We start from the raw sequence: 16,259 nt of genomic DNA on the forward strand, positions 1-16,259 counted from the left end.
TTCTCTGAAACTGTGCTTCATGAAAACTCAGAAAAGGACCAGGGCAGGGGAAGGTTCTAGGGTGATCAAGAAGCAGGCCCCTAGGGACAACAGAACAGTGAAAGCAAACTGCAGGGAACTGTCTCCACAGACAGCATAGTCCCTGTCCCTTTACTACAAATCCCAATCCAACAGAGATATGTGAAGACATCAGAGACTGCGGTTGGTGACTACGGCAGAAGACACAATGATTATTCTCATTTTCTCTCCTGGTGTAGCCTCATCACCTCCATCAGTGCCTGGCCCAAAGTAGGAATTCAATACAGATCAGTTCAAGAAATGATTATGACCCAAAAGGAGAGTTAGGAAAGGCTACCATCCCAGAGGAAAAAAAACAATCTGAAAGCAAAAGTAAGAAAACCATTCCATTTACAATAGCATCAAAAAGAACAAAATACTTAGGAACAAATGTTACCAAGGATGTACAAGGCATGTGGACTGACAGCCACAAAACAATGCTGATAGAAATGAAAGAAGATCGAGATAAGTCAAAATAAATAAATAAATTGTGTTCACGGATGGGAGAACTCAATTTTGTAAAGATGGCAATTCTCCCCAAACTGAACTAGATTCAGTGAAATCTCTATCAAAATTCCAACCACTGGGGCGCCTGGGTGGCTCAGTCGGTTAAGTGTCTGACTTCTGCTCAGGTCATGATCTCGCTGTTCGCGAGTTTGAGCCCCGTGTCAGGCTCTGTGCCAACAGCTCAGAGCCTGAAGCCTGCTTTGGATTCTGGGTCTCCTTCTCTCTCTGCCCCTCCCCCACTTGTGCTCTGTCTCTCTCTCAAAAATAAATACAAACATTAAAAAAAAAAAACCTGTTACAACTCCATAATAAAAGACAACCCAGTTTTAAAATAAGCAAAAGATATGAATACACATTTCTCCAAAGAAGATAAAAGTGGGCAATAAGCCCACGAAAAGATGCTCAGCATTGTTAGTCATTAGGGGAATTAGTGCAAATCAAAACCGTAATGAGATATACTTCACACCCACTAGGATGTCTATAATAAGAAAATGGATATGATAAAACAAGAGCTGATGATGACAGAGAGAAACTAAAATCCTCATATAGTGCTGATAGGAATATAAAATGGTACAGCACTGCAGAGAACAGTTTGATGGTTCTCCAAAAAGTCAAACATAGAATTACTATATAACCCAGCAATTCCATTCTTACGTATACAACCAAGAGAACTGAAAATGTATGCCCACATAAAGACTTACATGTGGATGTTCAAAGCAGCATTATTCCTAACAGTCATTAAGTAGAAAGAACCCAGCTGTCCACCAACTCATGAAAGGATAAACAAAATGTTATAGATGCAATTATTTACACACAATTAAATTGTATTATTCATGAAAGGGCATGAAGTATGATACATACTATAAACATTATGCTAACTGGACACGAAAGGTGACATATTGTATGATTCCATTTACATGAAACATCCAGAAGAGGCAAATCCATGGATACAGCAAGTAGATTAGGGGTTGCTGGGGGCTGGGAGAACGGGGAGTGTCTCCTTAGTGGATATGGGGTATCCCTTTGGGGTGATGACAAAGTTCTGGATTTAGTTAAGCGGTAAGTTGTACAAGACTGTGAATGTACTGAAGGCCATTTAGTTACACATTTTATTTATTTTTTTAATGTGTATTTATTTTTGAGAGAGAAGGAGAGACAGAGCGTGAGCAGGGGAGGGGCAGAGAGAGGGAGACACAGATCCCAAGCAGGCTCCAGGCTCTGAGCTGTCAGCACAGAGCCTGACGTGGAGCTCGAACTCACGAACCGTGAGATCATCACCTGAGCCCAAGTCGGACGCTTAACTGACTGAGTCACCCAGGCGCCCCTAGTTACACACTTTAAAAGGATTTAAATGGTGAATTTTACCTCCATAAAAAAAAAAGAAGAAGAAGAAAAAGAAAAGAAAAGAAAGAATTATGAGAGACACAAGTTAAATAAAAGTCTGAGTTAACAAAAAGGTAGAAATAACAAAAGTGGTCTGGAAATTCCTGAGAACCACTGACCTTGCTTCTCGGGGTTGCGGACCTGAGACGGCATGTCTTGGATTTCCAAGGTCCATTCCCCCTCTGCCTTTTCTCCCCAGCAGTGCACGGTCATGAATTCCCAGTTTGTAAACCCTTCATTGGAATGATCCAGCAATCTGCAATTGGAGACTCCGGGTGAGAACACAAGGATCTGGAAAGGAGGGGGTGGGGCAGGCCGAGGAGGGCTCTCTCCCAGCTCAGAATTACTTAGGTGACAGTACTATTCAGCTGAGTGGCACCTCCAGGGCAGCAGGTCTGAGAACGGAAGGAAAAAGAGCCTGGCCCTCAGCACAGGCGCAGGTGCAGGTACAATGGTGACCGCTTTCAAACCCTTGCATTATGACACAGCCCTGGACAGCAGCTTCACCTTCATTATCCCATCGGGTCCCCTGAACATTCTGAGAGGCAGGCAGGCTGGCAGGACTTACAGGTGCCCAACATGAGACGGACTCAGCCAGCGATGGGCTCTTCCTGCCATCCTAGTTTACCAATGGAGAGATCCCAAGGGTAGTGATTCATGGCAGGTCCAACAGCCAGGAACCAGCTGAGCTGGGACTCACCCAATGGCATTCGGACTCCTGTCTTTGTTCTTTCCAGCACAGGGAGGTGTGTAAGAGGTTACCAAAGAAGGTCCTCAAACCCCCCACCCCCCACCCCATGTTCCTTCAGGTGTTTGGTTCCTTCCTACCCTTTCCCTCCTACAGAGGATCTGGACCAATGCCTGGGTGCACAAAGGCAGAAAGAGGCTAGGCCACATGATTCTTTGACTTAAGCACCAAGGGCATCACAGAGGAAACCTTTCTAAAATGCTGGCTTATGGAACGAATGAAACCTTCACATCTGTCATGGACCCAGCTCTTATGTGCTGTTCTCCAGGAGATACAAAGAAGGAAAAACGTGCAACTCTCCAGGGCTTAACAGGCTTCAACAGGTGCATTTGGAAGAGATGACATAAGGGGCCTGGTTGTTCTCCAGTGTGGGTGGGAGGCACCCCTGGGTGCAGCACGGGGAGGCACAGGAGCTCCCGCCCCTCAGCCAGCCTCCCCTTGTAGGTTCTGATGAGCCTCCCTTGGTCCTTTGCTACCCCAAGGTCCTTCTGGACTTCAACCCAGATCCATTTCCTCTTCTTTGACTTGAGCAGGAAACAGGAAGCAAGTTATGGGCACCCTCTTTCTTCCCACACCCTGTGCCCTGCTTAATCTCCTCTCCTTGGAAGAAACAATCTCAGGTTCTTCTCTCTTACTCTTCCTTCCCAGTCTAATTTTCTAGCTCTATTGTGGAACATTGTCTTTACCCAAGAGCTCTTTATTTGTCATCAGAAGTTCAGATACATATTTGGTGTGATGTAAGACTGGATGCCTGATTTGGGTGTTCTCCGAACATCTAACGAATGTATAAAAACCTTTATCGGAAGAATGTTCTTCGCTTGGCGAATAGTGAGGGGGAGGGCCACACCCTGTACGTTCTTCTAAGAAACTGCAAAGGTCAAGGCTGATTTTCACACACGATGCCAAACTGAACCCGACCCGCCTGGACAGAACAAAGACAAACTGTCTTCTAAGGGCTGAAATACTTAACGAAATGTCAACTTAACTCTTGGTGAAAAAAAATCTGGCAACCTGAAAAAGCTGCCGTATTGAGCAAGATGCGAAATAAAGTAGAAGTAATAGATCGCCCAAATACAAACTCTTGATATAATCACAAAATCTGTGCCTTGGAAAAAAACAAATTCCCAAGACTCAGATGACTGCCAAATGGCCTCAAGGCAGGTTTCAAGTGCTTGATGGCACAGGTACAGCACCTCCTAGCTAATGGGTAGTCTTGAAGCGAATGAACTTGGCAGGACCGCTCTTTCCCATCTGAGGGGCACACACTGGGCTTGAACAGGACAGAGGTTAGAAGGGGAGGAGATCAGAGTGCACAGAGGCCAGGCGGCGGGGATGCTGGGGCGCTGGAAGGTTCTTCCAGGTCAGGTGGATGTAAGCAGGACAGGGAGGGAGGCCAGCTGCATGTGCCGGGCATTTTCATCTACATCATCAGCATCCAGTGCTTGTAGCATTCTGGACTGTGATGGGAGTGAAATGATATTTCTAGAGGTGAGGGATAAAGGGAGGAGAAATGGGTGACTCCTGGGTGCCCAGCCAGGAGGTGAAGGAGCAGGGTATAATCTCATGTCTCTGGGCCCACAGCCCATCTTGGCGTGGGTCCTCGCAGGTCACTGCTGCCCTGCTGGCCTCTGACCTGCCGCCCCAACCCCTAAGCCTCACTGGCTCTTGGTCAACCCAGGTCACCATTTGGTGCCTGGATCCAGCTCCTGCCTCGAAGTCAGGCCTCACCACCTTGGATGCCTCCTGGTGTGCAGCATGGAGCAAAGAGGGCTCTAGGGAGGTGACTTCATGAGAGCCCAGAGAAGTGGAGCCTGTGCCTGGCCTCCATGCTACTGTAAGGACGGGGACCTAAGGTGGCTTGAAGTGGCCCCGCCCATCCGCCCAGCTCCAGTCTGGTGTTTGAACAGGGAATGAGGGCCCTTATCAGAGAACTTCAATGTTTCAAGGAATGCTAGAAATTTGGACTTTTAGATGAAATCTCTAAAAGTTCCAGTAATAATAATAATAACTCTGGTTGCAAAATAGCATAAATAAAGCGTTGGCTTGCCAGCTGGCACTCTCAAACTGCTCACAGCCTTGCTGGTCTCCCAAGGGCAGAGGCAGAGTGTGGCCCAGGCCTACCTTCAGGAGGGAGAGTGCCCCCTGTCGCTCTCGTTCTATGAGGGTGGAACCTAACCTGGTGGGGACTGAGCCTGATGGCCAAGCCCTTGGAACACATGAAGCCAGGATCTGGTCTCAGGGCTGGTTCCAGAGGACAAACTCCCCACTCCTTCAGACAACTGGCTGGCAAGAGCATTCAGCCTTTCATCTCTGCAGGCAATCTCTCTGTCTTATGCAAAGTAGGGGTGGGGTGGAAGGGGGCTAAGAGAAACGGCAACTCCTACCTGGTCCTGAATGGAGGCCTTCACTCAACCCCCATTTTCTGAATCCTACAGCCCAAATATGGCTGCAGCCCCAGGCAGGGAACCCAAATGGGTCATGTGGGCCCAGTGTGGGCAAGCAGGCAGTGGGGCCACGGCCCAGGGGACAGGTAGTGGCAGGGTGCTTCCTGAGGTGGGGGTGGGGGGGGGCTGGGGGGGGTGGGGGGGCGGGAAACACAGTTGCCAGCTGTTTTTCAAGAGAAGCTGGAAGTGCTGGTTTGTCCTGAAACCTTTCTTTTTCCCTCTGCCTCTTAGCTAGAAGGGGCTGGAAGGAAGCCCCAGTCCCCCTTCCCCCTCCCCCAACCTCCCATTAATCCCCTCACTCCAGTTACCTGCAAGCAACACAAATGCATCAAAGTACTTCTTTCTTGTTTCTGACTTTGTGGAAGAAATGGCTCCATGGCTCTCCACAAAGCCTATGTGAGACCCCAGAGTTCAGAGGCTGTTTATTGGTCCTGAGTGGGACCCTCTCAGGCACATGGGTGAGAAGGCTGTAGAGAGCAGCCACCGAGCGCCCCAAGCGAGCCAGTCTCCCAAGGAGCGGAGCCTCCTGCCCACACAAGTTCAAGAGCACACCCCACAACTGGAGAACCGTGCAGAAGCTTCAGCGGGCAAAGCAGTCCTTCCCTAATACAAGCTTTTACTCCAGATGCCGAGTGAATGTGAGAAAAATGATCTCTGGTGCACTTTGAAGAGCAATTAAGTCATAGCCAGAATTCCATAAATCTCTCCAAACCCTTATCTCTCCTGCCTGGAAACAAAAGTTTTCCAGGAAGGACGGTTTTGAAGGCCAGGTTTCAGGTTGGCGGGGTATACATCTGAGTATCTCCAAGAGGAAGCTGCTGAAGAACCAACCTGCCCTGGGGAGGAGGGCCCTGCAGGGACACTGTGACCTGGGGCTGGATAGGCCCTCCTGACAATCCCCAGCCTTTGCCCCACTAGGCCAGCCTGGCCTTACCTCTTTGCCAAGAGTTGAGACTTGGTTCCCGAGGGAGAAATGAGGTGGATCTGGAGGTCTCCCCTGCGTGGGTGGGAAATAGAGATTCGAGCCACCACATGCTCCAGGTAACCCACACGCTGGTCTGAGTGGTCCGCACAGGCAGTGGTCAGGGCGGTGGTCCGAAGCGTCTGCACCACAGGGATGCTCCTGGGAGAGGAGGGAGGGACTCAGGACGTGACACCAGAAGCTCCAAGTCTCGAGTGAGGGCCATGGACTCAGGTCTTCCCAGGAACTCCCAGGGAGGAGAGCTCTAGCCCCTCTTGGATGTCCCACTCTTGGGTGTTCCCAGTGGAGCTATCTTGCTGGCCCAGAAGATGTTTGCTGTCCTGGAATTTGCTTAGAGACACAAAGAACGGCTTCTCATACAGACCCAGTGATCGGCCCCCTCAGTGCCCACAAGCTGGCTTCTCTCTAAGTAGCCTTTGGCCACCTCATTTCCTCAACTGCTGGGGTAAGCCAGGCTTTAGAACCCCACTACTTTGTTTCAAAGACCAGCCTTGATAATATAAGTCACCATGCTGACTAATAACAGCAAACATTTCCGGAACTGACTGCATGCCAGAAGCTAGACATGGCACTGAGAATTTACCAGGATTAATCCATTAAATCCAGAAAGAGGTCAAGGATCATGCTGAAGGTCACACAGCTACTGAGGAGCAGAGCTGGGATGTGAGGCTGGAGTTCACTGCTCCCACCTCTGTTCCACCCTGTTCCACAAGGATGCTGTGTGGACCTACACTTGTGTTTAAGACACTGAGGATGAGGAGATATGGTCAAGGGCTGGAATTGTGCTCTTGTGCTAACTGCACTGGTCAAGGCCGTAGTGACTGGACCAGAGTCATGGAAGATGGACAGGAACTGGTCCAGTCCCTACTGCTGTGCATGGAGACTGGGGGCCTCTCCCTCCCCTGTCCTCTGATAGGAATGGATGACAGTTCTCTTTATGAAGTCAGGGAAGTTTTGCCATATGGGATGGGATCTGAGGACAAGCATCAAACCCCAATCATTCATGGCTTATTTCCACCAGAATCTTCTAAGACTCCCCAGAGGAGGCAGACACAAAGCTCGCACCTGCACGTGCCCTGCCACATCCAGGCCAGGCGCTCCCGCCCATTCTGGGCTACCACGGTTGCCCCCACCGCCCACACCACTTGTAAACTGAGGAAAGATCTCCTGCCACCCAGCAGCACATTAATAATCCCCCAGTGCTCAGCCAAGCTCCGTCTATTAAGGGGAGCGCTTTTCTCATTACACCCCGACTTTCCGCTCAGGAGGGGAGGCTCGCAGCGTAGTCTCAGCATCTCTCAGGAATTACATCGCTTGGCTCTACAGGGCCTGAGTCATAAAAAACAATCAAAACAGTTATAAACAGTGATGTAATTCCCTCAGAGACTCTGTAAATATTTGAAAACATGATTTGCATGCATCATAAATTGATTTAGAGATGCTGACTTCTTTCACTGCCTTCTCCCAAATTTTCCTGTCTGTGTTTACAGGTCAGCAGGCCCCCCGCTGTGCCAGATGCAGAGCCTTTCCTGGGCCCAAGAGGAAGGTCAAGCTAAAGCAGAAACAAAAGCCATAAGAAAGTTTAAAAACCTGCACTATCCCTCCAACCTTTGGCCATTCGGGAGATAGAATGATCACTCCGACCTAGAAATAGACCTGAAATCCCACCAGGGAATTCCTTTTTTTTTTTTTAATGTTTTATTTATTTTTGAAAGAGAGAGCGCAAATGGGGGAGGGGCAGAGAGAGACGGGGACAGAGGATCCGAAGCAGGCTCCATGCTGACAGCAGAGAGCCTGAAGCCAGGCTCAAACGCATGAGATCATGAGTGAGATCATGACCTGAGCCGAATGAAGTCTGATGCTCAACCAGGCCACCCAGGCACCTGCCCACTGAGGCATTCTTAATCCTAAAGATAAGGCATAGGATTTCAGAGAACAGGAAGGGGTATAAGATATGGCAAACAGACCCCACCCTCACCTGCCCACTTCCCCTGTGCCCCAGCCACAGTGTTGACATCTAGAGAAAAACAACAACAAAACAACAACAACAACAACAAAAACCATCTCAAGTAGTGTTAAATAGTGAGATTATGAAAGCTTCTTGCATTTGACACTTTTATTCTTGCCACTGGACTCTAGCTGCTAGGCCACCCCAGAGGTCAGAAAGCTTGGTTGCTCTAATGCCCAGAGGCCACCTTGCCCCTGCCTGCAGGGTGGCTGGCTGGGGGTGGGCAGCCCACAACTCCTTCCTTTGGAAATTAAAGCCCAGTCTGATTAGATTTTCAAACTTAAGACATTACCCCCCGCCTGGGGGGGCAAGGAGTCCCTTTCTCTGGGGAACAAGGCTAATTATAACAGTTTGTATGAACCCACACTGTCACAGGCCACCAGACCTCCTCATTTCTGCAAGTTCTAGGGAAGGGTGGGGAGCCCAGGAAATCCACTCAAAGACAGCGAGGCATTACCCTCCTTACTTGAAGTTAACCTTCCCCACCTTTTATTGTTCCTGTTGGAACAAATAACCTAATATTCCAAATCAGGGGCTTTTACATTTCCTATAAAGAGAAGGGAGGTGAGGGGGAGGCTTTAAAATGTTTCAGGATAGTCAAGTTGAAGTTTTTCTGTATTTCAGATAGAAACTCCAAGTAGAAATGGGGAAGCTGAAAATCAAAAGCCATCACTCTGTAAGAATTAACTCCTACGCAGAAGGCGAAATCATTGATGGGTAGAAAAAAGGAAGTTATTCCCCATCGTACAGTTATTTCAAAGATAACACAGAAAATGCAAGTGGACTGCAAAGCCGTGTATTTTTTAGTTTAAACGGTGTGGGGGCATTATCTTTGTCACACGAACACAGCTAAATTGTATTTTAACCATGAAAACTGATTTAGAAAGGTCTTAAAGTTCCCAAGATAACTAAAAACGTCCCACTGTGATTAAATTCTGTAATTGTTGTCTGTGTATGCAAGGCCATCCCCCAAGGGCCCTAAAGGAACCCAAGGAGTTAAAAAATCCCACGAGACCTAGCTCCAGACCCAGCGATAGATATTTAAACTATGGAGACTGTCCTACTTTGAAAAGATCTCTGAGGACAGACTTGTCACTTCCTGTTGAACCACATTTCAGACTTAATTACTGATACTCCAGATGTTCTCCTTTTATCCTAAAGTCTCGTGAACAGCTCCCTTCTCTTGAGGGTGGAACAGTCTTGACAATAACTTCCTAGTACCTCCTGACCTTTGACCTCTGAACTTGTCTCCAGTGTATAATAGCATCTAACATCTTGTAAATGTGTAGAAACAAGATCCGCTTTAATAAATTCAAGGCACTCACCAAATCACAATGCTTGGACTCCGATAGCATCACAGTAAAATTCAGAGCCAAAGATAAACATTTTCAAGTATGGGTTTTCCCTGCTGTCTGAAAGTAGAGTGTTCCTATGAAACCTTTCTCAAGCTGAGAGCAAAGGCATTAAGCAAAGAAGCAATTACCATTAATTTATATGGGAAAAACATGTGAGGACTCCCAGACTCCCCGCCCCATCCACCCCCAAATCACCTCTCTTAGGTTTTTCTGATACCTTAAGAAATGTCCGGCTAATGGATGCACAAAATAAATGGAGACAAAGCACAGATGCTCACAGATACAGTTCGAAGCTGTGGCTGCTTGATGCTGAGATGCTGGGTGTAGTTCCCCGGGGAAGGAGTTTGGGGGCACCACTATTGCTGCTTAGGGTGTGCAATGACTTTCTAGCAGCTCACTGCAAAACCAATACTGAATGCTATTTTCGCTTTCTGCCCTTTCTTTGGGAAAAGCAGAAATCCTCTGCATATTTCTTCCAGGTCTAAGACTTTCATAAAAGCCAAGTGGTGTAAGGTGAACTTTTGAAAAGTGGGGGATACCTACACACCAAATGGCCAGGGAAAGCAAGGAGAGGGGGAGGTTGGTAGCTACTAGTGGAAACCCTGCATTGTTCTACTTATCTTTCTGCCCTGGCTGGGAACATACTACAAGCTAGTATGTCTTTCTTTTCTTTTCTTTTCTTTTCTTTTCTTTTCTTTTCTTTTCTTTTCTTTTCTTTTCTTTTCTTTTCTTTTCTTTTCTTTTCTTTTCCTCTCTTTTTTTTCTTCTTTCCTTTTTTTCCTCTTCTTTTTCTTTCTTCCTTTTTTCTTTTTTTAAATGTTGTTTTTTTAAGTTTATTTATTTTTGAGAAAGAGAGAGAGAGAGAAAGAGAATGAGTGGGGGAGGGACAGAGGGAGGGAGAAAGAGAATTCCACTGTCAGTACAGAGCTGGACACCGGGCTCGATCTCATGAACAGTAAGATCATGGCCCGAGCTGAAACCAAGAGTAGGATGCTTAATCGACTGAGCCACCCAGTTGTCCCCAAGCCAATATTTCTAACTCCCACCTTGAAGACCTCTCTCCAGCTCAGCTACAAGGGCAGATCTGTGCTCTGGTGCAGAGCATTTCCAGAGCAATGCTGCCTTACCAAGCTGCAGGGCTGGAGGTGGGGTGGGCAAAGTGAGCTGGGCCCAGCTCCTCACTAGACAATTCTGAGATCATGCTGAGTGGGAGACCTACCAGAATCGGAAGGCAGACTGGTCCTTCCCCGTGTTGTATTTGGAATCTGTCTTGGGCTGATGACCATTACAATGGAAGGTCAACCAGGGGCACCTGGATGGCTCAGTCAGTTGAGTGTCTGACTTTGGCTCAGGTCATGGTCTCAGGGCTCATGAGTTTGAGCCCCTCATCAGGCTGGCTGCTGTCAGCATGAAACCTGCTTGAGATTCTCTGTGCCTCCCACCCCCCTACCCCTTCCCTGCTTTGACTTTCGCACACACTCTTTCTCTCTCTCTCTCTCAAAAAAAAGGAAGGTCAACCAGTAACCCTTTCACAGACCTAAAGGGTAATAGTGGAGTGGAGAGGGGTTAATTGGGACATTCCTGTTAGACTAAACTGTGGGAAAGCAACTTGGTCTGTTGGAGGGCACAGAGGGATCTGAACGTAGACAGTAAAAAGCTTCTGGGTCACTTTTTAGATCTATGATATGTTCTAGGATGAACGTTCTTGGCAGGATGGTCACAGAATCCCAAATAGATAGATTCTTTCATATTAGCTTACATTTCAGGTCTTCCTTAGATGAAATTGCTTTTGATTATGAAACCACAGCACATCACTTAGGCTGGAAATACAATTTGAAAAGAAAAAGAGACTAATCCAGTACATTAATCTAGACATGCTGTTCATGATTAAGTTGTAAGGTGCTTTAATACACAGTGTTTAAATTTACGTTTATTTTTCTCCCCCCCACCCCTGTATGAAACAAGGGGCTAAATTAGCTGGCTTTAAACATTCCTTCCAGCTCTAAGATTCAGTCTGATGGGGAGTGAAAAAGACAATAAGATATACGGTCACTTCCCATTATTCACGATTCCGTGAAATTTGCCTAAATCAATACTTGTGCTTTTGTGATCATTTGCGGATATATGCAGAACAGCAAAATGTTTGAGCTGCCCAGATACACACGTTCCCAGTTGAGGCCAAACAAAGGCGACACTCTGTCTTTTGTTTTCAGTTCTCATACTGTGAACAAATGTCCTTCTTGTGATCTATTTTTAGTGCCATGTTTTTCATATTTTTGTGCCTTTGGTTGGTGGCTTCATGGCTTAAAATGGCCCCCAAGCAGAGTGCTGAGGTGCTGTCTGGTTCCTAAGCATTGGACAGCTGTGATGTGCCTTGCAGAGAAAACACGTGTGCTGGGTGAGCTTCGTTGAGGAAGGAGTTACAGTGCTGTTGGCCTTGAGTCCAGTGTTAATGAATCAGTAATACATAGTAAATAAAATGTTTTTAAACAGAAACACACATAAAACAAGGTGATGTATGGATCAGTTGACAAAAATGCTGTGGTCAGAGGCTTGCACAAACCTAACCCTGTATTTCTCTTAGAAGCGATGGTTCTATATTTGCAAAGTCAGTGTTTGTGGTGACTTCATAGAACATTAACTGAGAACTGGCTGTATTATTTGAATTCAAATACTAATTTTTAAAAAAACTATTCATTATTTTATTTTAGAGAGAGAGAGGGAGAGACAGAGTGTGAGTGGAGGAGGGGCAGAGGGGGTGAGAGAGACAGAATCTAAAGCAGGCTCCACACTCAGTGCAGAGCCTAAAGTGGGGCTTGATCCCACGACCCTGGGATCATGACCTGAGCCGACATCAAGAGTCAGCTGCTCAACTGGCTGAGCCACCCAGGTGCCCTCAAATACTAATTTTTGAAGTAAGTTGCATTTATAATTTGGGGGTAACAGGTTTGTGGCAAAAAATAAGCTTGGAATGTCAAGGGCTGTAGGATAATAGGCAGCTTACGAATATTCACCAGTGTCTCAAAGGGTGTCAGGAACCAGGACAAATATGAGGACCCAGGTATGGTCACCCACCAGGGCAGGACAGCAGAGCACGAGTTTTCCTAGGATACTAGCCATGCCCTGGTGGAAGAAGCCAGAATCAGGGGCCTCATATAGCATCTAGGAGTGCACACAATTAGATGCCCTGGAAAGAAGTGCCACGCGGGGTGTGTGGGCAACCTGCACAGTATAGACAAGGCAGACCAAAGGTCAGAGTAAGAGGGGCTTTTAGCTTTTAAAAAAGATGCCAAACCAGGCTGTGTGCCACAGCACAGAAGGGTCCTGAAGTTGGGCCGATGTGGGTCATGGCCACACGGGTACTTCATCAGGACATAGCGGCTGTGTGGCCTTGCCTGCTCGCCTAGCTAAGCTGCTGCCGACAAGACAACTGGGCCTGGCCTCTGGGATGCTGGCAACTGCTCAGGGCTGGAGGAACCTCCTACTGGCCAGGCCAAGGTGCCTTCTGTCCTCAGGGCCAGTGTGCCCAGCCGGTTGGGATGCAGAAGGAAGAGAAGCAAGCTCTCTCCTGGAGAACGTGCAGATCACTCCGCTTGCTTCGGTCCCGCCTGAGTCCATGTGATGTGCCCCTTTCCAAGGGGGCAAGGTGGACTCTGGAGACGGGCAGCCTGGGGTGGCAACTCAGCCCCTCCACCTCTCAGCCCCAGGCTACTCCTCAACTCCTTAGGGCCTCAGTACCTTCAATATATAAATGGGGATAAAAATAGTCCCCACACTTCACACCCTTGTCAGCTGTTTTGAATGTGTGAGCTCACACAGAGCACTTAGACCAATGCCTGACACACAGTAAGGTCCTGATCATTATCCATTATGCTTATCTATGTATTTATAGGTAGAGTTGTGATAAAGTAACCAACCCGTGTGGTCTGGTTTCATGAAATACGAGAAGGAGAAATAGTATGTGGTTAATCCATAGTTAATTGTTTTTAACGTAAGGTTTTTTTTTGTTTTTGTTTTAATTTTTTTAACATTTATTTATTATTGAGAGACAGAGCGTGAGCATGGGAGGGGCAGAGAGAGAGGGAGACACAGAATCTGAAGCAGGCTCCAGGCTCTGAGCTGTCAGCACAGAGCCCGACGTGGGGCTCGAACTCACAAACCGCGAGATTATGACCTGATCCAAAGTCGGACGCCTTACCGACTGAGCCACCTAGGCGCCCCAGGTTTTTTTTTTTTTTAATGTTTATTTATTTCGAAAGAGAGAGAAAGAGCGTGAGCAGGGGGGAGGGGCAGAGAGAGAGAGAGAGAGAGAGAGAGAGAGAGAGAATCCTAAGCAGACTCTGCGCCATTAGCACACAGCCTGATGCGGGGCTCACACTCACAAACTGTGAGATCATGACCTGAACCAAAATGGAGAGTCAGACGCTCAACTAACTGAGCCACCCAGGCGCCCCCATCCATAGTTAATTCTCAAACATCTATAAATATATGGTCTGGTCTATAGATAATCCTTAATATGCAAAGCCTTTGGGACTGAAATATATTTTTGGGTGTGTGAGTTCTTTCCATAAAAGACAAACCACACTACACTGTAAACTCTAGATGGTAACCTTCCAAACCTATTAAAACAAAAGATGAGTAGATAACATCTTAGTGCTTTAAGAGATTCTGCTATTTTTGCCGTCTTTCCAGAAGGAGTAGAGAGTCAGGGATAACATAAAATGTTTCATAGCAGCCCTGAGTTTTAAAGACACAAAGAAGTGCTGGCTTAGAAACATCCTAAGGGTCAAATAAGATATCTACTAGCTGGGCCTTTTGTTTTTTTGTTTCATTCACAGGAATTATACTGAACTTGATTTTCTTTTTTGCTTTTAGAAAGGTTATAAAAATATCAATTTTGTCCTACTCTATCTGACACACAGATTTTTAAAAATGTTTTTATTTACTTATTGAGAGAGAGAGGGGGAAAGAGCGCAAGCAGGGAAGGGGCAGAGAGAGAGAGACAGAGAGAGAGACGGAGATAGAGAATCCCAAGCAGGCTTAGCACTGTCAGCACAGAGCTTGATTCGGGGCTAGATCCCACGAACTGTGAGATCATGACCTGAGCCTAAGTCAAGAGTCAGACGCTTAACTGACTGTGCCATGCAGGTGCCCCAGACACAAAGACTGTTAAATAATTTTGCATGGGCAATGTCACAGGTCATGGTCCTCTGTACCTTCCTTTAACGGAAGAAAAGTCCTAACCATTTGTGCCCAAGACTAAGCAAGGATCTCTCCTGAATGTGTTTGAATGTCAAAAGTCATTCTCTTTTGCAAAAGTAGCTGTCAAGTTCAAGTGATTTCCCCCTTGTTCTTGCATTTAGATTTAGCATTCATTGACAGCTTTTATGATGCTCTGTGGGTGCTGGAGAGCTAAGTCAGACACCATGGTGTCTGTTTCAGGGGGGGCTCAGTCTGTTTTGGGGTGGGGGGGTGACAGGCTGTAAAGAGATGGCTCAGTGAGATCTGGCTGTGCCTTGGAGCAGGAGGCCTGGCCCCTCTCGTTTCTTACCACCCCCACCCCTGCGGTCCCCTCTCTCCTGGCATCTCCAGGCAGGCTCCCTGACCTTCTCCATGCTGCTGGGGACTTCTTATTCTCTCTCAGAAGGGGGATATAGACAGAGACAGGCTAAATTCCCAACCCCACAGTCCCTAGATGCATTTCATTCCTGCCCCAGTATGTGACCATCTACACCCAGGCCCTCTGACTCAGCACCCCATACGACAGTACTGTAGAATGGCAGATGTGGCCACAGCCCCCACTGGGACGTCCATATTTGCTCCTAATGAATACAGTTCTCTGAATTTCATCACACTAGGGCAGCCTTTCCCTTCTACCCGAGAGGAAAGAGGTAAACATATCACTTACATTGCACCCAGGTATGCATGGGATGGCCAGATAAAGAGGCTCTCTCTCTTTCTCTCTTTCTCTTTCTCTCTCGCTTTCTGCTTTTCTCCATGGGAAGCAGCTAAAGCCAACTTTGGGACATTCAGAGAGTCCTGGAATCCACCACGAGAAGGAGAAACCAGAATGAGGCCACAAGAGTGGACGGCTCTCTTGGTGGACAGCCGGACCATGGAGAAGGGGGACTGACAGGGAGAGGGAAACACAGGTATGTGGGCACATTTCCCTCTCATTTGTAAGCCAAGTGATTCCAGCAGCTTGGGCAAAGCTAGACAAGAACCCTCATGAGAGAAATTGGCCATAACCTTCAGGGGTGCTTAGTGGCCCTGATTCAAGAGACCCTGACAGGTAAGCTGGAGCTCTCTGCCAGGAGACAAAGCCCAAAGGTCCCTTCCACATAGTAATATTTCTCTCTCTCTCTCTCCCTCTCTCTAAATCTCCCCCTCTCCCTCTCTCTTCTCTCTTTCTCTATCTGGAGGCCCTTATCTCCTTGGGAACAGTTGAGAGTGCAGTTAAGCAAGTGCTTTGGGATCGCCGGTTGGCTGAAAAGTCTAGAAAGAGCCTGAAACCGCTACACGTAAAGATGACCTTTCTTCAGAAACAGAAGTCTGATTCTTCCCCTCTGTTGGAATTCGCAGAGTCCTTTCTTCCCTCAAAGGACAGGAACAATGTCACACTGTATGTTTTGGCTGTTTCCCTCAACCTATGCTGTCTAGACTCTGTGTGCTTTCATTTAAAAAACAAAATAAAATAAAAATAAAAACAACCCTTCGCCACCTAGGCACCACTCTACCATCTTAAAACTATTTCTGGCAGGAGAAGAATGCTTCA

General features: G+C 47.2%; 1 protein-coding gene across 2 annotated transcripts in view; it reads right to left on the bottom strand.

Annotated features, from left to right (window-relative positions):
* PCSK6 (proprotein convertase subtilisin/kexin type 6) overlaps window positions 1-16,259 on the bottom strand; it is a 193,216-nt gene that overhangs the window by 56,253 nt on the left and 120,704 nt on the right. For both annotated transcript variants that reach the window (XM_030317512.1, XM_030317511.1), the window contains exons 12-13: window positions 6,074-6,262; window positions 2,067-2,203 (exon numbers count right to left, since the gene is read on the bottom strand). In XM_030317512.1, coding sequence (XP_030173372.1) covers window positions 2,067-2,203; window positions 6,074-6,262 — 326 coding nt within the window. The remainder of the gene's footprint in view (window positions 1-2,066; window positions 2,204-6,073; window positions 6,263-16,259) is intronic.

This window comes from Lynx canadensis, chromosome B3 (assembly GCF_007474595.2).
Source record: "Lynx canadensis isolate LIC74 chromosome B3, mLynCan4.pri.v2, whole genome shotgun sequence".
Classification (NCBI taxonomy): Eukaryota; Metazoa; Chordata; class Mammalia; order Carnivora; family Felidae; genus Lynx; species Lynx canadensis.